General features: G+C 40.7%; 7 protein-coding genes across 7 annotated transcripts; 5 read left to right on the top strand and 2 right to left on the bottom strand.

Annotated features, from left to right (window-relative positions):
* Window positions 1-2,039: 2,039 nt before the first annotated feature.
* MELLADRAFT_105873 (uncharacterized protein) lies at window positions 2,040-2,830 on the bottom strand (the record flags this gene model as incomplete). The annotated part of the gene is made up of 2 exons (XM_007409173.1): window positions 2,040-2,199; window positions 2,481-2,830. 2 exons carry the CDS (start codon window positions 2,828-2,830, stop codon window positions 2,040-2,042), a joined length of 510 nt encoding a protein of 169 aa, XP_007409235.1.
* Window positions 2,831-3,230: 400 nt separating this feature from the next.
* On the bottom strand, window positions 3,231-3,916 carry MELLADRAFT_85740 (uncharacterized protein; the record flags this gene model as incomplete). The annotated part of the gene is made up of 3 exons (XM_007409172.1): window positions 3,231-3,517; window positions 3,587-3,762; window positions 3,840-3,916. The coding sequence occupies 3 exons, from the start codon at window positions 3,914-3,916 to the stop codon at window positions 3,231-3,233; spliced, it is 540 nt and encodes a 179-aa protein (XP_007409234.1).
* A 113-nt stretch (window positions 3,917-4,029) lies between these two features.
* Window positions 4,030-6,628, top strand: MELLADRAFT_85739 (uncharacterized protein; the record flags this gene model as incomplete). Its single annotated transcript, XM_007409313.1, has 12 exons — window positions 4,030-4,171; window positions 4,224-4,307; window positions 4,379-4,462; window positions 4,525-4,653; window positions 4,712-5,112; window positions 5,223-5,517; window positions 5,603-5,667; window positions 5,740-5,886; window positions 5,941-6,021; window positions 6,094-6,189; window positions 6,254-6,372; window positions 6,418-6,628. 12 exons carry the CDS (start codon window positions 4,030-4,032, stop codon window positions 6,626-6,628), a joined length of 1,854 nt encoding a protein of 617 aa, XP_007409375.1.
* A 4,914-nt stretch (window positions 6,629-11,542) lies between these two features.
* Window positions 11,543-13,021, top strand: MELLADRAFT_35596 (uncharacterized protein; the record flags this gene model as incomplete). The annotated part of the gene is made up of 8 exons (XM_007409314.1): window positions 11,543-11,600; window positions 11,680-11,851; window positions 11,917-11,976; window positions 12,057-12,262; window positions 12,344-12,415; window positions 12,494-12,650; window positions 12,735-12,839; window positions 12,910-13,021. 8 exons carry the CDS (start codon window positions 11,543-11,545, stop codon window positions 13,019-13,021), a joined length of 942 nt encoding a protein of 313 aa, XP_007409376.1.
* Window positions 13,022-13,424: 403 nt separating this feature from the next.
* Window positions 13,425-14,249, top strand: MELLADRAFT_71702 (uncharacterized protein; the record flags this gene model as incomplete). Its single annotated transcript, XM_007409315.1, has 1 exon — window positions 13,425-14,249. One exon carries the CDS (start codon window positions 13,474-13,476, stop codon window positions 13,813-13,815), a length of 342 nt encoding a protein of 113 aa, XP_007409377.1.
* Window positions 14,250-18,095: 3,846 nt separating this feature from the next.
* On the top strand, window positions 18,096-20,504 carry MELLADRAFT_116278 (uncharacterized protein; the record flags this gene model as incomplete). Its single annotated transcript, XM_007409316.1, has 6 exons — window positions 18,096-18,704; window positions 18,793-19,049; window positions 19,131-19,206; window positions 19,283-19,446; window positions 19,533-19,861; window positions 19,959-20,504. The coding sequence occupies 6 exons, from the start codon at window positions 18,255-18,257 to the stop codon at window positions 20,225-20,227; spliced, it is 1,545 nt and encodes a 514-aa protein (XP_007409378.1).
* Window positions 20,505-20,790: 286 nt separating this feature from the next.
* MELLADRAFT_85736 (uncharacterized protein) lies at window positions 20,791-22,111 on the top strand (the record flags this gene model as incomplete). The annotated part of the gene is made up of 4 exons (XM_007409317.1): window positions 20,791-21,587; window positions 21,686-21,840; window positions 21,932-22,018; window positions 22,080-22,111. 4 exons carry the CDS (start codon window positions 20,791-20,793, stop codon window positions 22,109-22,111), a joined length of 1,071 nt encoding a protein of 356 aa, XP_007409379.1.
* Window positions 22,112-23,885: the final 1,774 nt, after the last annotated feature.

Raw genomic sequence — 23,885 nt, 5'->3', positions numbered from 1 at the left:
TCTCAAAAGCGCAACACCAAGACTCGAGTAGAGAAGATGAGCCGTGACTTTGGAGTTCGCGATCCTATGAACGAAGTTTTCCAGAAAAAGGTTCAAGTAGCACACGAGTGTCTTCCTACATCTGACGTCGAGAAACTCTGTCAAGACATCGAGGAAGAACATGGTGAACATATCTTCAATCCTATGTTGAGACTCAAAGGTGATGATGTCTTAACATAATACATCTGCAGTTGATATAAGCTGAGGTCTTTTCTTATGTTGGTAGGCTTTGATGGTCACAAAGACACTCCAGTTGAGGTTCTCCATGTGGCACTTTTGGGTACCACAAAGTATCTTTTCCGCGACACGATGAAGGAGCTGGGGAATATCAAGGCCGGCTCCAAAACCTACAACAATCTTTCAGGTCGATGGAGATCCTTCAATACCAGCGGATTAAAGATGGCACCCATTCAACCAAACACGATGATTACTTACTATCAGAGCCTGGTCGGTAAGGAGTTCCGAACGGTTTTACAGACCGTCCCATTTGTGCTTTTCGAACACCTTTCCGAGGAAAAACGCAAAATGTGGACATCTCTTTGTCTTCTAGGATCTTATATATTTCAGACAGAAATACCAAACATGGAATCCTATCTAGCCGAACTGGACATCGCCATATCCAGATTTCTCAAAAATTTGGTGGCCCTCAATGCTCGCTGGGTCAACAAGCCCAAGTTTCACATGCTTGTTCACCTACAAGACTCGATTCGTAGGTTTGGACCGGCCTGTTTATTTGCAACTGAAAAACTGGAATCTTTCAATGGGATCACTCGACACAAATCCATCCATTCAAACCATCAAAGCCCGGGGCAAGACATAGCAAACACATCAAACACTCAAGTGTTGATGAGGATGTTCGTCTCCGGTTCTTCCTTTTTTGACAAGGATCTGCAAGCTCGGGTATCTAGTGGCCCACAATTGAAATCATTATTACTGCAAGTGCCTGAGTTGTTTCAAGCAATGGGACTGGACACGTCTTTGGGCAACATTTCAAACTACTCCATTGGCCGTGAGCAAGCAGTTCACATTCGTTTGTGTCCCTTAATCCTACTAACTGCCTTGTGTTTCACAGCATTGTGCAAGTTCCAATTGGTTGCACCTCCTTGCATACCAATGATTGTGGACCGTCAAAAGTTACGACAGTACGAAAGTGTGAAGCTAATTGGGCATCACCAGGTGGAAATAAACGACTTTGTCTTGGTAACATTTGATCCAATTGATATAATCCAGTCGCAGGTATTGATTTAAATGTGGTGTCTTACAGGTTAACTCCCCGCTGCAAGTGGGACGTGTCCAATCAATTTGGAAGCTCGAGGGTGTCTCTGATACTCGCACTCATCTTGTCCTCAAAATCTGTGAAAAGGGGCCAATCAATCACTTCTATGGCATGCGGGAAGTCAAAGTAACTGAGGAAATTACACTCATCAATGTCAAAGTAAGTTTGAGAGAGTTATATTTCAAGTAGGCATACATATTGTATTGACATTTGGCAACCAGGATATTGTGTGCTTGCTGAATATGCAACATAACTGCCATGATTCACTTTGTAACTTGGCCAAAAACCACCTTAAAAGGATCGAGAGAAGGCTTACCACCATTGGTCTGTGGGGGGTTGACCATGTGGAATCAAATTCCTTCATCCTCAATGCCGGCGCCCATTACAATGGAAATGTACATCGTCAAATTTCAGATCTTCAGCTCTCCGCTATGTCCCCTCAACTTTGGGAGAAGGCCATCAAACAAGGACTCACCACATGGAAAGCTGAACCACGTCCAGCAACCAAAGGTAATAATATTATTACTGCGGACCATTGATACCAAGGTAATAATATTATCAATGCGGACCATTAATAATGGTACATATTCATAATGTTATTCAGCTGTTGATGTTGAAAGACACCACCACATGTTTTTTGCAAAGATAAAAATATAATGTACTTGAGCCATCAAAATCACCAACTTGGTCAAAAACTAATATATCACCACATGCGCACTAAAAATTACCCAATTTGTAATTTCCGCAAAAAAAATTGACAAAGTGATAATCCTACTGCTAAAACCAAACTTATACCCAAATCTTTCTGCATACATTCTACACCAGGCTGCGCCTTAAACACTCGCCAGACCCCTTCGGGCCTTATGTCTCGACCGATTGATTGGCTAATGCGAGAAGAGAGTAAACAAGGTCAATAAACCCCAGCCAAGTAAGACGTAAGATTGAGATATACCCACAGGACTCGCCGTACCTGAACGTCATGTCCTGACATGGTTCACGGGAGGTGGAAACCGTCTCGAACCTTGGGTACTGATGGTGAGTAGGGATCAGTACGTTTCCTACTCACAAGGTTTGAGATTGATACAGTAGATACTCACCGTCCAAGGCGTGATACCAGTTGACCCACATGACAGCGCCGTGAGCGCATGAGGCCATCTGAACCAACGGAAGGACATTGGGATGAACCGTGGCACATATGATGGCCAAAAGGACCTCGTCCGCAAGCGCTTCATGCAGTGACGAGATGTGCAATTTGGATTCATACAAGTACACAGGATTACGAGTGAATCGCCGATATTCTTCATTAACCCAGTAGAGCCAGCTCGCGTAATTGGAACCATTATGTTTTAAGCGAGGCATGGTGTTGGCGTGTTGTTCCATGTTCTCGTGATCCATATAAACGAGCATGTGATCATATTCTTCAAGATGATGTCCTTGATCATAGAGTAACTCTAACGTCGCCACCATGGATGATGACAATTGCGGTGGTTCAATTAGGGCGCGTACCATCTTCATTGGGCTAGGACAACGATAACAAATGGGATGGAAGGGAATGTAAGGAAAGGGCCAAGATATGAGGCAATTGACGTTCAAAGGCCTTTATGTAAGGACGCGTAATGGCCATCATATCTTTCCGATAAGGTGGCCACAATTGTTTCCATATCGGAACAAATTGATATGGAAAGGATTGTTTTGGCAAACAATCCTGTCCGATATGGTTGGCAGCGAGGCAATCGGAATGAATGGAGTCTCTCTCATTACACTTGTTGCACATATGACACGATATTGCCATATGTGCAGTGTTTGAAACTATATAAAGTAATTGTAGATCTGAAGCATTAAACGCGATATCCAGTATACGAATCGACGTGTTACATATCAAAACAACAACAAAGGAATGGGGGTATGAACACCTTCATGCCCCCTTCTGAACGTGGAATTGATAGAACATGACCGCGTGAACCATTATTCGAGCGCATGTCCCCACAGATATCCCCCATTTACGCAGCTGATCCTTATTCACATAATCCACAAATAAGAATAAATCGAAATGATTAACCCCGTTTCCCTGAAGTATTGGAAGTACATTGTCGATCTCGTCTTCGTCCAAACATGCGAAACAAAGATAATCTTCCAAGGTAGTTTTGGCCATGATACGGCGCAGACTAGCGAACATCACATAGCCACCATCTATGGGTAATTCTACATAGACATATGAAGTCAGGCACTGGGTGTAGGCCGTTGAAATCTGATCAAATAAGTGCGGCTTACGTATTGCCTCAATGGCATTGCGGGTAATGGTGACCTCTGCGTCACCCATCCCAGGTTCGGCAGGTGGATTTTCGTCGTCCTCTTGCGTAGGCGCTAGTTCGTCCAATTGCGAAGTCTCCATGGACGCCGGAGGTTCCAGGCATATCGGAGAGACATAATCCGATGACTCTGCATCACTGACCCCCAAACAAAAACAATGAACAAGATCAGCATAACGGTTGGTACGTTGTGATTCAACAAAACCTATACTCACGAGGCCATAGCAAACCCAAGGGCAAATTCGCGCTTGCGCTTCCCAGCTGGTTCGGTGTGAGAGTTGGATTGTGACATTGATGCGAGGGAGAAGAGAAACAAGGGGGAATTTCGATTAAGCAGGTGAAATCGAATTTCACGCACAGCGCAAGGTCGCAGCGTGGGTGAAAATTTTCAAACTGTGGCGCAAAATGCAAACCATTTTTTTGCGCCCCCGGCAAGCTCAACCTTTGTTTTTTGCGCTTGCAAGCATCATTGCACATCCAAAAATCATCGCCGGCCAAATCCCAACTGGCTGCTCTTTCGACATGAGTGCAGAACCTTCGTACTACAGTCAGTCATTCAACCTTTTATATGATGCAGCAGCTGACACGCCTATTTCCAGGCGGCCAATTTCATCGGCAAGAGTCCCTTGACCTCCCCGATGGGCTGAATTCGCCATCTCAGATGGGATCTTTCAACGGCATCAGTCAGGCGATCTCCCTAAAACTCATTGGCTGAATTGAACACGCAACTGATCACTGTGTGGCCATTTTTTAGGCGGCCCATTCAATGGCCGCGGTAATCTTGACCTGAGTGATGCACTGAAGGCTCCTTCACAAGGACCCTCGCTGAACGGTCTCAGTCAGTGATTTGACATTGGTGCTCATCCATGGCCAATCCCATTAGGCCCAGGCAGCTGATAGGCCTATTTGTAGACCACTCTTTCATCGGGCGTGCAAGTCAGGAAAATTCCGAAGGTCTGACTTCACAATTCCCAGGCAGCCCGCTCAACGGATTCAATAAACACGGTTCCGTCAGGAATAACTCCAACGGTAATTGTAGTTATCCCCTGTATAATCGACCAACGCTGACCAAACCATTTCTCCCCAGGTTCCTTAGACTCACCTAGAGGTCGAAACGACGCCGGCAACCTCGCTCGTAGCGCCAGTTTCCACGCCACTCCCAACCAGGACAGCCATCGCGGGCAGAACGCAAACCATCATCTGTTGTCTCGAGATCGAGACAACAGATCCGTGTCTCCATCTCAACGAAGGAGTGGCGGGCGCACCGAGCCTCAGTGGCCATCCCGTGGAATGCCCAACACGCAAACGATGCACGAATCACAAAACACGGACTTGCCCAATAGGACGATGTTTGAAGACGACATCGCCGACGGGCCACCTGGTTTTTCTGCGCCATTATCAGCGCAACCCATGGAGACATTCATGGCGATGTCAACGCGATTTGGTTTGGAAGAGCCTTTTCAGGCGTTTGCGTTGTACCAAGCGGAGGTAAATTCACCTCCCCTCACTGTCGGAATCAGAGTGTCGCCAAAATAGATTGATACTGACGTTAATCTATTTTATATGCCTTTACATCCGACGGGATATCCATTGTCAAGGTCAATGGCTATGACCACCGCCACTTAGCTCAAGCCACGGCCAATTCGAAGCTCCTGATGGAGCTTGGACGTGTCAACAGCAAGATTGACACGTTAAACGGCCAATTGGCCACCATCACAGAGGCAGTCATTGCCCTCACGCGAGCTCCACTTCCCGCACCAGGTCCAGGTGCCACTGGAGTGGTGGAACATGGCCCACTGGGCGACTCTTCCGGTGGGGGAAAGTGGGTAGCAAGCGCGAAACTCACGGTATACACACTCATCGCATTTGTACTCAACCGCAATGTTCCCACACGTAGCTGACCTTTCCCTTTTTTTTTACTTTCAGGGCGTCATTAATCCCTTGGCACTCAAGCTGCTGTTTTCCCCTCTACTCAAAGCCTATACAGCTATCGAAACTCGGGCAGAAGGGTATCTGCCCAATTCATTGTTTAATACAATCAAGGTAAGTCACACGACGGTCATGTGATTGTTTGCTGAACTGATGCCGACATCCTCGCTATCCCCCTCACGATAGAAAAAGGTTGTGAAAGAAGGCACTGCCTTTGCAGAGGAGCACCTTCCCGTCCAGGTCCTTGGCGTGGAAGACGCCAGCGACACCCAAGCGTACACCGGAGCGCTGAAAGGCGCGGGGAAACAAGCCAGAGAAAAGCTACATAACGTGGTATGTTCCAACCTTTGATATTATGTACCAACAAAGTGCTAACGGACACCGCAGCTCTTGGTAGGCATCCACGATCCTAAAACGAAAGAGGTTGTTGATACTGCAGTCCCCACCATCAAAGACATGGTTCAACGAGTATGTACATGTATTTCGCTTATGCCCGAATAAAGTACAGAACTTGATACATGGTCACATGTTCAATTTCAGGTGGCCGTTAGGTGTGGTATAGCAGGTGAGAAGGCAGAAATCGAAGCCGTGTGGGCGGCCACCGATTTACCAACTCGAGGTCGAATTGCCTACCTGGTGAGCACTGTGATTCCATATTTTATTTATGCTAATATGGCTGATGCTTGGTTTTCTGGCTCAGCGTCGAGAAGCCGCGCGCCTGGTGCTCAAGGGAGGCCGAGGTTGTGAATCCATCTGGGCTGTAGTGGATAAGAAACTATCCCAGTTGCGACTGAAGCGGAACAGTGACTATACTACTGCGTCAGTGAATACATAAGCTTGTGGATTGTCAAGCATAATGAAAAGCTTACACCCATTCAACCACAGCTTTTACCAAATTATATTCGACGAGGATGTCAAATATTTTGACGGAAATATTTGGTTCAAAGATTTGAAAGCTCGCGAACCGAAATTTACGTTGGACATGCCTTCCGAGGAGGCCATCCTGGCGCGAATGGCTGGACACATGGGCAATGGAATCCCTGGTGGAACAAACTTCCTTCAACCAGGAATTTAAAAGCGCTAATCTAAAGATTGTATTAGACATATGATTTCTTATTTACATATTTAATCAATGCGAATTCGTAGTTCCTATTACTTTGCGTCTTATTTCATCTGAGAGTTGTCGCGGTGCTGTGTGAATTTCCAAGCGTGATTCATTCAGGATAAATGTCCCTGCAAGGTTAGCTGAGCCGAAGTGAGCAGGTGGCTGGTGCGGAAAGCTGCGCCCAGCCACCTGATACCTGGCGCCCCGCATCGGATGTCCGCAACCTGGGTCGGAACGGGGCTGCGTGCCAGTGCCCCGAATGCAATCTGCCTCGGGCCATGACCCAGCTGGCCGTCTGCGGTCGTATTACAGCCGACCTGCTGCTGGCTCATGGCCGCATGCACGCGCCTGCCGAGCTTGCCTGCAGGCCGTCATGAGCCAACGAGTTTGGCTCCAGGCGGTCATAAGCTAACTGACGGTCTTAAGCCTGTTTGCAGACGCCAGCGGGCGCGAACATCGTCGGCTGCAGGCGGGCTCAGCAGGCGGCTGACAGTCGTCAGCCGTGAGGCCCAACGGGAGACGGCCTGCCCCTCTGCAATGGTTGGCCGTCTGCCGCCGGCCTGGCTGGCCCGTCTGTAGACGGCTGGACACCTCTGTGGTGTAGACTCACTGCTGCATCCCTGATCTAAAGACGACTCTATATCTTGTACTGACTAGATGACCGCCCATTTCTGGTGTACTAGTATCCCTACTGTTAAATTGTTTAGTTAGTGTAATATGCATATATGCAACTATGCACTTTAAAAAAAAGTATGTGTACTAGAGAGCTGTGGCCTTGTTAACCTGTTGCAGTTTCCAAAACTCGAAAAATGGTCATGGTTGTGTGAGAAAAGCCCAAAACCCAACAAAAACAAAATTCAGGTACCAATTAGGAGGGTGTACTTGCGCTCTCCAGGGTCCTCTTGGAGCTCCGCCTTATTGTCACTGAAGGGGAAGACAGGCTCACAATTGTATTTGTATATTAAGGTGAGCTCATCCCAAGCAATAGCAATGTCCTTGATAGTAAGCTGAAAACATGAAACTGTTTAACTTCAATTTTTTTATTGAAGGTACCTACAAAGAGCCCTTGACAACCAATTATCCATCAAAAGAGAGGATTTTCAATACAATTGGAGCATACAACCATCCACAAGTCCTGTGACTCCACATTATTTTTTTGCTTTTGATTTGATCTAAAATTTGTGGTTGTGTGTTCCACTAACCCTTCCTAAATACATGTGATATTCTTTGATCTATTCTGACATATTTTCAGGTCAACTCCATTTGGAAACCTTCTCTGTTTATAGATATACAGATATAACTAGTCTGGATTTGTGGTGGATCTGACAGGCCCTTTGTTGAAGTTTCAGCTAAATCTGGTTTTACAAAACTTCACCTTGCCCAATCCCTACTGTCACAACAAAAACAAACAAATGTAGGATTTGATTTCTTTATAAATTCCTTCCCAACAAAATTGTTTGTCTTGAATTATTCAGGGTTTTACAATTTCAACAAAGGCATGTATATGATCCTATATATATTTATTTCAATGGTCTGTTGATGCTTGTCATTGGCTTAGACTCTCTTGCATAATTCCAAAGTGTACACCTCAAATACTATGCAAATCATAACATTGGCATCTTGCGAACACACAAGAGGCTTGTTGGACAGGTCATCAAAAAGTACCGAATTTACATTTATACTTCATGGAGAAACTGGTCCTTCTCCAAGCCCTTATGGCCAACATTCGTTGGGAGGACAGGTCGGATCCTTTGGATGAAACTTTGGACGAGGTACCCGTTCTGGTAAACTGAAAAAAAATGTTTTCAGAGCATCAACAAGCGACAGGATTCACATCAGTAAGAAAGTTTTAGGTAACAGATTGGAATAGTGATAATCTGTAAAAGTCTGACTGACCCAGAGCCTCGTTTGATGATTTGGTGAGTGGTACTGAGATCAACATGGTTCCGGATTCGTTAGAATGAATTCTCATCGGAGTGGGAACTTAGGAGTCCAGAAAAGCATTCCAAAACTGTGCTCACATTCTGTCATCTTGGATAGGATAAGCAGAAATGGTGGCTATGCAAAATATCAAAGACGTTAGTATGAAGAAAGATGAAGATGAACACAGGTGAGAAAAGATAACGAATTTACTCACCTCCCAGACTAGCAAAAAGAATTATTTGAAAGAAAAGCATAGTGAGCTGTTCTGGTATGTAAATTAGTTGGTTTGTGAGATCACGGGCAACATAGAACCTTTTATACCTTGTGATAACATACTTTGAACACAAATATTTGGAATGTGATGGAAGCCTAGCTTAAACACAAGTCCTACCATTCTCCACCGCTGGCCCTTCCCCCCCACGTTTCACCATCTTGGTGAACGGAAACGTATTTTAAACTTAGGGATCCCTTCACAGCCCAAACTTACAAAATTGAAGTCCCGGATATAACTTCTTTCATGAAATCAATGGAGTCCCTGGTCGCTGCCACGAGGGACTCGATCGAGCTTAACTCTTGTGCATTATGGATGGCCATGATCGCTCGGCAGTTGGTCCCACAGCGTTTTGAACACCTGGAAAGCTTCAATTGTTGGTGCCAGTACTTCAATCTATTCAGCCCATCTCGGCTAACCTAGCGCTACATTTCACAATACATCTTTGAGTATTTTTCTGTGAGGGGTACTATGCAGCAAGGTTGGATCAAATAACATCAGGTAAGCAACGGTAAGGGTCGGGGTGAGTTCTTTATAATTTTCTCTTTTCTCTCCGAGCAATTGCCTGACACAATTGGTTGTTTTTACACCTATAACCAAGGAGCATGATGCTATATATGTATATCGATGGTCTCTTCCAGCATGTTGTTGGCTTAGAGTCTCTTGGATCATTTCAATATACACACTTCAAACAGTATGCAAACCAGACACTTTCATGCCGTCTCAACACCTGCATCTCAAAGATGGTTGACATCATTTTTTGGTACGAACAACTCGCGGACGTGAAGAAGTTGATGATATGATTGCTCTTGACAGGCGGTTCAGAGGCGATCAGGGAAATTCTTGCGCGCGCGTAAAGGGATTTGTTGGAGGCTGCGATTGCCAAAAACTACCAAATCTACAACTATATCTCAGGAGCAATTGATCCTCTTCGAAGCCATGTAGATCAACATGGATGGCGGCTATAGCGATAGCAGCGCGGCGGCTCCGGACGAGCTACCGGGTCAGTTAAGCTGAAGAGATTTATTGAGAGGTTAAACAAAACAAGTAGGATTCACATCAGTAAGCAAGTTTTGGTTGATAGATTTCAATAGTGATGATCTGTAAGACTGACTCGGAGCCTCGTTTCATGATTTGATGAGTGGCACTGAGATGAACATGTTAGGAATCGTAAGAATCCAGAAGAAGTTTCCAAAACTGTGCTCACGCTCCATCATCCGATTCCTGGACGGGATAAGCAGAGATTGTGGCTATGGGCATTATCAAAGACGTTGATATATGTAAACAAAGGTGAAGATGAACAGAGGCGAGGAAAGATGACGAGTTCACTCACCTGCCAAAATAGCAAAAAGGATTGTTTTGAAGAAAAGCATGGTAAGCTATTGGTGGTATGGACTTTGAGTGATTGATGAGATCAAAGCTGATCAAAGGCATACATCTTATGGATAACATAGTGGAACACGAAGATCTGGAAGATGATGGAACGCAAGTTTAAGATTGGCACATGCTGCACAGCTAAGCTTAACAAAGAGCCCTTTCCGCGCTCGTTGAGGGGCTTTGTTAAGGCCACAGATATGTAGACTGAGCTGGACCCTCACCCCCACGTTTCACCCGGTGACCGGGCACGGAGATACACAAGGATTCATAGCCGAGAAAATGTGGAGTGAGCGAGCTTTTTGTTTTTCCGTTTTGTTGGTTTTGTGATGCTGACAGTGATAGTTTAGTTCTACTATTTTATTTTATTTTGATCTGTTGATCTTTAAATCTTCAATATCTTCTTGTTTCTGCCATCTCATAAACACTTTCACCCTTTTATGCAACACAAATTGGCTTCTTTGACAGAAATACTTTTTTGGTCAGACATTCCACAGTGATTCAGTTTTACTTACTTTTGCTTGGCCATGACCATCTAAGTAGTCCTCATGTAGCAGTATCCTAGCCAGTCTTGCTTTACTTCATGGAATAGCCTGTTACAGTAATAAAATCACACTTGTATGAGAAAAGGAGCAAGCTAGTCATAACACCAAGTGAAGTTTGTGAAACTTTTTGTTTTTGAGGAACAACCTTGAATGTACGCTTTCAAATCTTGGGGAGATGTGCACAGAGTCCCAAGATCTCACTTAGCCGGACCGACGTGAAAAGTAGTAGAATTTTGATTTCATGGCGGAAATATATTGAGATGGTCCACCCCATGATAAGGAGAAGTTGAAGTTGAAGAAAGTGTAAAATTGTCTTGACCCAATTGGGCTTTTGTAGAAAAAGTGCTGACGAGTTTCATGTTAGATACGGAAATGCACAGCTTGTATGTGTTTAGACAGTAAGCTGGATCTCCATCTCTTTCCGAATTCCAATCCATGCAATTTTTAACTTTCTCCAATTTTGTTTCGTTCAAATCTCAATACACCCTTACATACTACTCACTTACATAATCCACCAAACAAGCACAAATCAAACCGACTGATCGACCGATGAACTCCGTCAGCTCACGTCCAAAGCGTTCAGCGGGTTTAGCTCAATCGATTACTAAATTAATCTTATTAGCTTCTTCTAGTTTACCATTATTCGGCAAACCTATAGTGAATCAAATCATCTCACCTTCTTTCGTTCCTCGTAATCTGGCTTCTCTCTTTCATAATGCAATCGAATCGGATGATCCAGTTCCTCGTGGTACTCCTCAATTTTGGTGGATGATGGCTTTTATTATCTTTTTGGTTTTACTGGGTGGTTGTTTTGCTGGTTTAACTTTAGGTATGTTCATCACAAAGTCATAGTCACAAATAGTCAATGTTTCTGATCCATTTTTTTTTGTTTGATGGTATGAATCTAGGTCTTATGGGACTTGATATTCTGAATTTAAGAGTTTTAAGTACGAGTGGAACTCTTACTGAACAAGTTCAAGCTCAAAAAGTCCTCAAGTTATTAGAAAGAGGTAGACATTGGGTCTTGGTCGTCTTACTGCTCAGTAATGTAGTGGTTAACGAAACCTTACCAATCTTCTTGTGAGTCTCTATGATCAAGGATCCAACTCGATAAGATTTTTTAATTTGGAATGTCACTTTTCCAGGGATTCGGTCTTAGGTGGTGGTGCTGCTGCGATCTTGATTTCAACAGCATTGATTGTAATGTAAGGTATCACATTTCAAAGATCAAATGTCTAAAAAAAGTATTAACAGAGGTGTCTTTTTCTTGGCATCATACCAACAGATTTGGAGAAATCATTCCTCAATCGATTTGCGTTCGATATGGACTATCAATCGGGGCTAAATCCGCTCCTTTCGTTCTTGCGCTCATGTACCTCGAGTTTCCTATCGCTTATCCTATTGCGATGTTATTGGATTATATTCTTGGTCATGATGAAGGAACTACTTATCGAAAAGCTGAATTGAAGACCTTTGTTGGATTGCATCGCCGTGGGTTAATTTATTCATTCTCTCGTCATTATACCTCAACATCATGGTCACTAAAATCATTTAAATTCGTCTTGCTTCTAGATATTGGAACAGATGGGCTAAATGAAGATGAGGTGACAATAATCTCAGCTGTCTTAGACCTCTCCGAAAAAAGTAAGAATCAAGGAAATTGAAGAAATGCTTCAATTTATGATCAAGACACGACTGATCTTTTTCACTCTCTTCCTATAGCAATTGTTGATATCATGACCCCGATTGAAGATACCTTTACACTTGGCGCAGACTCAATTCTAGATGAGTGTACAGTCACTGAACTTGTCAGTCAAGGTTATTCTAGAGTACCTGTTCATGAAGCTGGTCATGATCGTAATTTCATCGGAATGCTTTTGTAAGTTCTTCTCTTGATACCGATTGGCAGCTTTTTACCAATAATCTCATGTATAGGATTGGATCTTGGCACTCATTTATACAGAGTCAAGCATTTGATTAGCTATGATCCTGATGACGCTAAGCCAGTGAGCGAGTTTCAGCTTAGTACGCTACCTGAAGGAGCTCCTGATATGACATGTCTGGAAGCGTAAGTTTGTTTTTGCTGCTGTTCTTTGTTACAAGCTGACAGTTACCTTTAAAACCTTTTGAACGGCTAGTTTGAATTTCTTTCAACAAGGTCGATCACACATGCTCTTGGTCTCATCTCGTCCAGGTGAACACGGAGGTGCTCTGGGAGTGGTCAGTTTAGAAGATGTAATTGAGGAGTAAGTGATTAGCTCTTGCGTAATTGATTAGTTTACCAAGTTAACTTATCCGAGATATTTGATTGATTATCTCCCATTAGAATGATCGGTGAAGAGTACGTCATGTCTGAATACCGTGTGCCATCATGGGATCGAAAGCTTCATGTTTTATCCTCTTTCGTTTAGGATCATCGATGAAACAGATCAATATGTAGATGTAGCCCACAAGATCAAAGTGGTCCGCAAGCCACTTGCAAGTCGAGCGACAACCAAGGGTCTCGCTCCTCTCATCAAAGGTTTGCCAAAATTTAGCTCTTGTAGACCTTGTTTGACACTCAATTCATTCGAATTTTGGTCTATGATTCAGGTGTGATTGAGAAACGAAGACATACAGGAGACTATGGACCAAGATCAGAAGTAGGAGAAGGAACAGAGGTAACCAGTTTAGTCAATGTACAAATTGGTAGTGTACCAGTGATGATAGTCCCAAATAGTGTCACTGAATCAGACCATGGGATTTCAAGAAGATCAGCTGCGTTTGACAAAGTGAAATTAAAAGGAGGAGAAACACCAGCAAGAAGATCAGATTCACAAAACCGAAGGAAAAGATTAATTAGAAGAGAATCTAATGAAGTGACTAGTCCATCTATACATGAAGAAGATGAAAACATTCAACAACAACAACAACAACAGAATTCAACTACTAAACTACGTAATTCAATGGATGATGTAGATGGGAATGAAAGTGGAACTGAAGATACACCTCTCTTAGGTGGTGGTGGAGAAAGAGATCAACTTTTACCTGAGATTAGAAACTGAAACTTGACATCTTCCTCTTCAACATCAATTCCCCTTATGCTTACCTATCTGATTTTGAATTTCTTTTTTCTTCTTTTTTTTTCAGATCTGTGTCTTACCTATAACAATATAATAAATTTTTTTACCCTTTTTGTTTGTTCGTTTGTTTGTTTGTTTGTTTGTTTGTTTGCAAGTGATATGTATTCCATTTTTTTGAAAGACTTTTTAAATCTATATTTTTAAGTTGATCAGTAATCCCCCTTCAAAAAAAATTGTATTTTGATAAAGTTTAAATAAAAAGAACACCTAAAAAAAGCTTGTGATGTAAAGAAGAATTTTGTTTTCTGATTTTCTATTTGTTTTGATGTTTTATTATTAATGGTTTCAGTTTGGTTGAAAAAAGAACCAATAATGAAGATTTGTTTTGAAATCAAACTCTTTTTGATGAACTTGACACTTATCAGGCTGATCTTGAGGTTTGAAGAAGTGAGTTTCAAGATTGAACAACACACCACAGGACACTTTTGAATTGAAATTGGTTTGCTGTGGTCCATCACTGGTCTCACAATGCTGTTGTAGTGCCACTACCGAATCAGGCTCTGTTGTTGCTGTACAAACAGTACTGTGGCAGGAGGACCCAGGAATGTGCCTCTAGAGGTATGTACCAAGAATATTGACCTCTTGTTGAAGAGGTTTTTGGGAACATAACCACACTTTCATAACACCTACCACCCACTTCGGTAACAGTTGTGTGACGTGTGCGACCGACTGTGCACCACCAAAAAGTCGCACTGATTTTCGGTCGCATATGTGACCGAAAAAACCAATTCGGTAAACCAAAATGCGACGGAAGACGCACACGCATCTTTGCACATATGTGCAAAAATCGTGCGCATTCTTGAAAACGACTCAAAGCCGTATATTTTCAAATTAATGCAACTGCAACTTTCCATCGCTCTCTCTTTCAACCCATCACTCTCCCTCTTTTTCTTACTTCACCAAATTTCATCCTTCATTACCACCAAAAAAATCAACTTCTTAATCCCTGAACTCCATTCACTTCACACCTTTTCAATCTTGATATGGCCATTATTTTGTCTATTGGAACAATCAATATTCTCATTCAAACTTACCATCAACCTTCTTTTATTGATCCCAAGTTCCTTGTTTTCCTTCAAATCACAAATCATTTCTTTTATCTCAACTCCTCGAGTGGTATCCAATCATTTGAGTGTTGGATTGTATTTGTCTCTGGCTTATTACATATTATCGATCTGATTTGAAATGGTCACTTTTAAAGATGTTTTGTTTCTGATGCAATAGATGATAAATGATACAAAAAAGCTTTAAATTTCCTGGAAAATGAATCAAATTGAAAAATCGCATGAGTCTCTTGGGTTTGAATGATTCAAGTCAAAAAGCAATGATGTTGTGGCGTTGAAGGGCGAGAAATAGGGTGATGTCAAGACCATTCGACTGCTTTGGCCATCATCAAAGTCGATGACCTCGTTTACCAGTCAGTGAAAGGCGTTATCAATCTCAATAATGCTGAATTCTGATCACATATCACGTTGTATCTGTTTACCAAACGTTTCCGAAAAGTGGAGTGTTGTGTGTTTTTATACATACACACACGATGAGAAAATTTCTCACCGTGATGCAAAAGTCGCATTAAATTATTAATGCGACTTTTTTTGCCGAAGTGGGTGTACAGTAGTGTGAAATGTGTGTGAGAATGATGTATTTTGTTTAAGCTAGATTTCAGCCTCATAGCACCCATACTCCCCAGGATAATTGGATGTAACAGCCAAAAACAGGCGTAAAATCAAGGGATGAGGCCTTAGAGGCCCTCAAAAGATGCACCAAACCATTCTATGACAAGTTGGGTGAAGTGAAGGGCCTTGAAGCAGGCTTGTTCAATAGACCTAGCCCATACACATCATTTGAAGTGCTTGGTACCATGCAAGATGTGATGTGTAGTGCAAAAACTGAAAAAACAAGTTTTGGTACATACCTCTACACCCAGCCCAGCCCAGAACCTGTCCGGGGGGAACTGAAAAGGTCTTGTTTCCTCAACAGAGAAGTCACAGAATCTGACCCCATCTCGAATCCATTTCCATGACTGTTCCAATGACATTCCCATTGGGCCCTAGAACAGTCAAACAGAAAATGTGTCAGTTTTGTTCATATGTACAACAAAACTGACCCAGTGCCCTTGCGGTTTCTGGAACAGATCCAGAGGAAATAGGAGGCTGCAGAACAATAGGACAGTATTGATTTACCACTTTTGAAGATTGGGGCCTGGGCTCAATACAACGCAAATGTGAAGGATCCATAAAGGTATATAGGTTGTTTGATTGCGTTTGAATGATTGTACCCATCAACATCATAAAAGAACATTTTCATAGTAAAATAAAATGTAGTAGTTTCAGCCCCCAATCACAAGTTACTGGAAGTCCAGTGCGTCCCAGTGACTTGGATTGGTTTTGAAATGGTTTTCAATTTGTTGGTCAACTTACATCATGCCGTTTTTGACAAACCTTTGGATATATCTTGACAGGTCATTGTGATGACCCTGTGCCAGCAATGCAGTGTGGTACAGCAAGGGCATCTATGGCTGTGTTGCTCTGCAACACTTAGCATACTGGCTTCAAACCATGTTATGTTGCTTCAAGCACCACAACATGAAATAGGTATGCCAAGTTGCATGCTGGCTCACCAGTTGCACAACACAACATGCACAACAGCACCCAAAAAACCTCAAAAACCAACACTTTTGTGGACCACAACACAACAAGTGCTGTTGTGGTCAAAGAAAATCCCTGATCCCAAGCACCTTGTTATGCATTAGGGTGGCCTGCAAAATTCATGTAGAATTTGTGCAATGGTGTGCTGCGTCAATTCCACAACATACCAGTAGTGTGGCATGCAACAGCTATGTTGCTGGCCCAGGGTTGAGTGTGATGTTCTTGACCAGGCATGAAGCAGATTTCTGCAAGCTTTCATATAAATGAGCTGGACATCCAATTCATAATGAGCTGAGAGATTTGATTTCCTATATACATTCAGCAGCACTGGTGAAGTCTAGATTTGATGTCTCTCAAATTTTTAAATACAAATCCATATCATCTACAAATCAAGAGTATTCAAAAAAAAGGATACCTGAGCACAATTGGGTCAGACCATCTACAAAATCCTATGCTCATTCAGCACCAATCATTCATCCATATCCATGCCATCCTAATCTTCTCCTTGCACACATCCATGGTCAAACCACAAATGTCAGTGAAACACAAAAACCCCATACAATTCACAACTCACCAGATTCATCAATTCAACGTTTGAGAGTGTTGAGCTTTGAATATCCAAAGTCCCTTTTTTGTTCTTGATGACAACTATATGCCCAACTGATATGAATCTTTAAGAGTCTGGAAACACCGGTCTGAGAAATGCGCTCTGGTTAATAAGTCTAATCACAAGTTCCCTTCTTAAGGAAATATAGCTGACCTGTTAAAGGTTAGGATAGTTGAGAAATGCACATGGTTGTGTTAGTAATCTTGATTTAAGTACTGGTACTTTATCCCATATATCAAAACAAGAAAGTCAAGGACATCATTCTATAACTGTACTTTTTGCTAGCATTACAACTTCAGATCCATAATCCCCACTGGTGCAGATAAAGATATCCAAACATTGTTTTTTGATAAAGATATTTCAATTGACTTTTCTGGTGTCAATTATTCATACAAAAATCACAGTCACAAGAAACAGAAGCAGAAGCAGATCCTCCCTCGGGTGTGTTCAGTGTGTAAATCTGCATCACATTGGAGATGAACCAATGACACCAAACTTTTAGGCTTTACCACACATGTTGACTGTGTTTCTTTGTATGAATAATTGGAACCAGAAAAGCCAATCCCACACATGGCTTCTGTGCTGCTCTGGCCACCGACCCGGGCTTGTGCCAGAGTCCTGTACGGTGTAAGAATGACATCATATTGCAGCTGCCAACTCCGACTCCGCGTCAGATTCCATGTAGTTTCTTTGATCATTCAGCTATACCTCCTGGTGGGGTGTTTTGTTTATGGAATTGTGCATATCACTCCTTGATTTTTGACCAGGAAGTTTTGCCCAGTTATGTCAAAGCTTTCAGTTCGATTGTCTTGATGAGACTTGTTCATGATTAAACCTTATTCATCATTCGCATTGTCATTAAGGAACTTTATGGAAATGAAACTTTTCTTGAATTGATGTGAATACCTGATCAAGGACTCACATGGAACCAAAAACACATTGAAAGAATCAAATCAAAGAATCAAATGTGAATTTCGAATTTGTTGACGATCGATTTATATTTGAAAATCGATTTCATCACGATTGGTAGACTTCAAGGTCACCCACCATCACTTTAGTTCTTGACTTTATCGATTCGAAGAACCAAGAGCCACAAGAATAAAAGAATGACTCAAATCGAATTAGATATCTCAATTCCTTCAAAAGTACTCGCCATCTTTGGATTCTTCTTAACAATAATTTGTTTAATCACCAAACCAATCAAAACGAAATTATATTTAACAGATTCATCGATTTGTACGATCATAGGTATCATAGTAGGACCCTTTATAATCCAATGGATTTCACCTTTACAATGGACATCTTTTAATCAATCGATCTCAAATCAAATCACTTATGAAATCATGAGAATTGTGATTGGAATTCAAGTTTTCTTTTCTGGTATAGATTTACCTAAAAAATATGTTAAAGAATCTTGGAAAAGTTTAGGTTTCATGATCGGACCGTTAATGACTTTAACTTGGTTGATTGTTTCTTTAATCATTTGGTTAATCTTACCTAACCTTAACTTTTTAGAATCAATGGTGATTTCAGCTTGTATAGCTCCTACAGATCCAGTAAGTCATTCTCATCAAACACGACAAAATAAATACAAGAATCTCTCAGAAACTCATGTCTTTTTTCTTATGTTTCTTTTGGAAATAGGTTTTAGCCAATTCGATCATTAAAGGTTGTTATGCAGAAAAGAATGTAAATGAAAGAATCCGCCATTTATTATCATCCGAATCTGGTGCAAATGATGGATTAGGTGTACCTTTTATGTATCTTGCTATTTATCTTTTACGTACGATTTCAGGAACAAGTTCTTCGGGTTTAGCTATACTTGATTGGTTTCTTGAAGTGATTCTTTATGAAATCGGTTTAGGTTTAGTGTTAGGAATCTTGATTGGTTTTTTAGCTAGGTTTGAAGAGGTTTCGTTTTTTTGGTTTGGGAGTTTCAACGATCTGATTTATGGTTTATGATTTGGTTTTTTCGTGATTAGGAAAGCTGTTAACTTTGCAAAACATAAGGATTTGATTGATCATGAGTCTCTTTTGATTTATTCACTTGGTCTTCCAGTAAGCAATCTTGTTCAGACTCAATCAAACGTTTTCAAACACTTTGAGATCTAATCTGTCTTATATATTCCTTCAGTTCTTTACTTTAGGAGTTACGGGTATGATGGGTATAGACGACATTCTGGTTTGTTTTGTGGCTGCCAACTCGCTCAATTGGGATGGTGGTTACGCGAATGAGATAGAGAAGTTATCTGGACACGTACTATTTCATGACCTATTTGACTTCTTTGTAAGCTCTGCGTGAGTTTTTTCTTATTTCATTGATTTGCAAATCATCACTTGGATTTAAGGGATAATACTGAATGATCTATTGGAATGTTTCAAAGATTATTCATTTACATAGGAACGCTCATTCCTTGGGGAGATTTCAATAATCAAGAACTAGGATTAACCCCATCTAAACTCTTTTTATTATCAATTCTGATTTTGATCTTCAAACGTCTTCCATTAGTAGCCATCAGTTTTAAAGTTTTACCTGAACTTCAAACTTTTAAAGACGTTTTTTTCTTAGGTTGGTTTGGACCAATTGGTGTGGGAGCCGTTTATTACAGTCAAGTTGGTCTTAGAGAAGTTCCAGAAGAGTTTATTAGAATTAGAGAACTTTTGATACCTGTGATTATGTTTATGGTCTTTATGAGTATATTTGTTTATGCAAGTAAGTGAAAAAGTTTTCTTCATTCAGGAATCCATTTATGACTAAATTTAATTTGATCTAATGTTTTTTGGTACCTTTGTTTTCGTTTGGTTTATAGTTAGTGTTCCAATCATTCATTTTGGTGGCATTTTTAAAGATAAACTCGTTTCAAGAAATCATATAATCGATAATAGAAGAAATTTAAATTCTCAAGAAGATTTAAGAGTTGATGTTCAAATTGATCCGATTCCAAATCATCAAAATAAGAAGAGTAACAGTATTCTTAATAGAAGAAATTCAATTTCTGATGATGATTTAAGACTTGATATAGAGGATGAATCAAATGCTAATTATATTAAAAGTACTAGTACTACATCTATTGTATGATTGTATATTTATTTTGGTTGTTTTTTTTCATACAATCTCAATGGCTCACATTTTTTTTTGTATTAAAAGAAATCAATGTACACTAGATTGGTAGATTTTGTATGATCAAAAAGGAGAAAGTAATTTTAAGTATGTTGAAGTCAATCAAGTATCTTTTCAAAAGATTTGTGGTTTTAGATTTTGTAAATTGAATTAGCATCATCAGTCTCATCATGATCCTTGTACATAAGATCCTGTAGGGGTTTTCTTTGGTATCATTACTAAGATGTTTTTTAGCAAAATTGCAATAAGATCAGATTACCAACTTTAGAAAAGTTTTGAGAAAAGAAAAGGAATGATTAAATTTGGTATGGCTGAATTTTTGAAGATATATCAGCTACATATCATTGAGGAAGTCAAAGTTTTAAATTTCCTCAGAGGTAAAGGTGGTATGACGTCATTTCTAATTGGACTGCACAAAACTTAAACTCAATTCCATTCAATTCTCAATTGTTTGCTCGGTCAACAAGCATCACCCTTTACTCAAACTCTTTATTCTGATCGTTAGGTTATGATAAAAGATCATGCATTCAATTCGAAATGATTTAACAAAAATACTCGAATGTCGCGTTCCACTCATATCAGCACCTATGGCAGGAGCCGCTGGTCCGGAATTGGCCGCGGCTGTATCGTCAGCAGGTGGCTTTGGATTTATCGGTACAGGACACGAGCCATTGAAGCTTGAAGCACTCGTGAAGAATATCAATCATGTAAAGAAAGAGATGGGAACTTCAGAAAATGAAACTATTCCAATCGGTGTAGGGTTTTTAGGTTGGAGATTAGATCTAGAACCTGAAGATGAAGTTTCGAGATGTTTTGAAGCAGTGGTGAAGAATGTTAAATGTGTATGGATATCATTCGGAACAGATTTAATTAAATGGATTCAACTTATTAGAAAGATTCAAAAAAATGATAGATTGTGCAAGTTGGCAGTGATGGTGACTAGTTTAAATGAAGCTGAAAACTTATTAAAATCAATTCTTTCAGATCATTTAGAGATTGATATTTTGATAGGACAAGGTTTTGAAGCTGGAGGTCATGGTGGTGCAAATGGTGAAACTATCAATTCTTTTATTCCTGCTTTAAAGGTTTTGTTGTTAAAGATGATACCGGAAAGTCAACGACCTATTTTGGTCGCAGCTGGTGGTTTAACTCATGGATCACATCTTGCTGCAATGTTGGCTTTGGGAGCCAGTGGAATGGTAGCTGGAACTCGATTTCTTGCTACTCCTGAAGCGAAATACACTGAAAACCAAAAGAAAGCAATCGTCTCAGCTAAAAGTATTGATACGATCAAAACGACTGTCTTTGATCAATTGCGGTGAGCTTTGAAGATTTTTTCCTTTGGACGCAAGGTCTTAAACTCATTTCAAGAATTCAGATGCTGATATCTTTTGAAATCACTTTTTGATCTTACAGCGGAACTGTCGGATGGCCAGAGGGAATTGATGGACGTGCACTCAAGAATGAGACCACAGTCAATCACCTTGCCGGTATGGACTTTGATACTCTTCAATCTAATTACAAGACAGCGATGAACATGGCAGACGTGAACAGATTAGTGACTTGGTCTGGTAAGGACTTTCCACTTTTCTAAATCTCCGCGGGCTAGGGCGTTAAGATTTACAAAGATTGAAATGTGTTATGTTCATGCAGGTACGTCAGTGGGACTCGTTAATCAAATCTTACCGGCAGAACAGGTTGTTCAGGAAATTGAAGATGAAGCTGTCAGGGTCATAATGGCAGCTAATAGTCAGCTTTCTCGATGAGCTGACAAGATGCACAGCATTACAAACATTTTCATACCTAACAGAAACACCGGGCCCGTTGTCAGACACTGGATGATGGAGTTTTCAAGAATCTGCTCATTGCTTTGGAGTATATTTGTACTGTTTTATTTTCCCTATCATGTTTACCTATTATTATCAGTTCTCTTAATTTGGGTCTTAATTTGTGGTCTATTTGTATGAATGAGAATAGCTTGATGAATGAAACAGTGATGCACAAGACACTTCAAGTTTGTCAACTTGGACACGATTTGACCGAAAGAAAGATGTTGAATTACAGGACAAAAGAGAGAAGTGTAAAGTTTTTCATTCGATGCGAACTGAGCCAGACATTTGGCATCTTTAAATGCAAAGTAGTATGGTCAATACATGATTGATCATATGGTAAAAAGAAAGAGCTAGCCATGTCTCTCATCTTTTAGTTTGCTAGACTTGTCTTTTGTATTCTATGGATATATCAAACCAGAAAACTTTACGTTGGTTTCATATATTCACATTTATTTCTCTCACATTTTATTTTACTTTTTGATATCCTGTCACTCAATTTCTATATTTCTTAGTATAATCAAATCCACTCTTCTACCTGACCAACTTTATACACTTGGAATTGTACACATGGATGTTCAATAAAATACTTTCTGTTTACTTATCTTGTAGGAATCTGTTTCTGATCCTTTCCTTGGCTTAGAAACTTTTGCATATGACACATCTGGATTTGCACTTCTTTCTCCTTCTCTCTCATCAGTGATTTTTTTATCTTCACTATCTATTTGTTTTCTCACACATAGAGACATTTGCCTGCCCACAAGTCTTTGTAGACATATCCATTAAGTGACATTTTGATACATCACTATTTCACTCTTATTGCACTAGATCCTGTGTCATTAATTCCTAATAAGATTTGCTCACAACTTTTGCAGAAGAGTTATCAAGCTTTATCTCAAGCAATTGATCAGGATATCATCTAGGCGTACCAAATCAACAAGGTCCAGCATTTGAAACTCTTGGCGTATTGACAATCAAGTCAATGCACAAGATCATGCTTCACATTGGTAAGGTACACGGATAATTTCAAAACCTGGCAAATGAGATCCATCGTCTTTCCTTTTGACAGATATGTTGTGCTTCACTTCCAACTCCTATGTAATGTGAAGGCTTCTTGTCAGAATATAAGTAGGGAAAAGAGTACGTGCATAAATACTAGTAGTAAGATACATAGTCCCACATAAATAAACTTGAAAATGTACTTGAAAAGTAATGGAATATGTAATAGCTGTGCAATGCGGCGAATTTCTAAATCTTTGATGGTCAGCTTGAAATGGATTTGATTCTTTCTCTTCAGGATGTGAGACAGCCTCCATAATTTATTAACTATGTACTCTCTCTTCAGAAACATCATGACAATCAATCATGTCAATCTGAGAAAGAAGAATGCCTTCATTAAAGAGAAGTAAGGAATCTTTTCCACGTCTGACACAATTATAAGCTGTTGTCAAACTTGCAACCAAAGATATTTACTTTCAAAATTGGTATCACAGACATCAAATAGTAGAAGAAAAGACTTCTATCTTGGTGTCAAATTTTGAGCGTCAAGCTGCCTCATGGAAGAATCATAACATCGGCCAAAGAAGCGATAGTGTCAGTGAGACATCCACAATGTTTCCTTCGCTTATTCTAGCCAGATAAAATATAGCTACAGAAGAATTCTATAAGATAGAGCTTTAGTACATATGTTTGTATGTATGCATCACGAGCATTTTGAGGTGTGGACGAGCTGTACTTTTTAGGTTAGCTCCTGCTCGCCCTTTGGCAGTGGCAAACACGCGTGTGGT

This window comes from Melampsora larici-populina (genome assembly GCF_000204055.1).
Source record: "Melampsora larici-populina 98AG31 unplaced genomic scaffold MELLAscaffold_15, whole genome shotgun sequence".
Classification (NCBI taxonomy): Eukaryota; Fungi; Basidiomycota; class Pucciniomycetes; order Pucciniales; family Melampsoraceae; genus Melampsora; species Melampsora laricis-populina.
The sequence above is the reverse complement of the archived record's forward strand: the minus strand, read 5'-3'. Positions and strand labels throughout refer to the sequence as shown.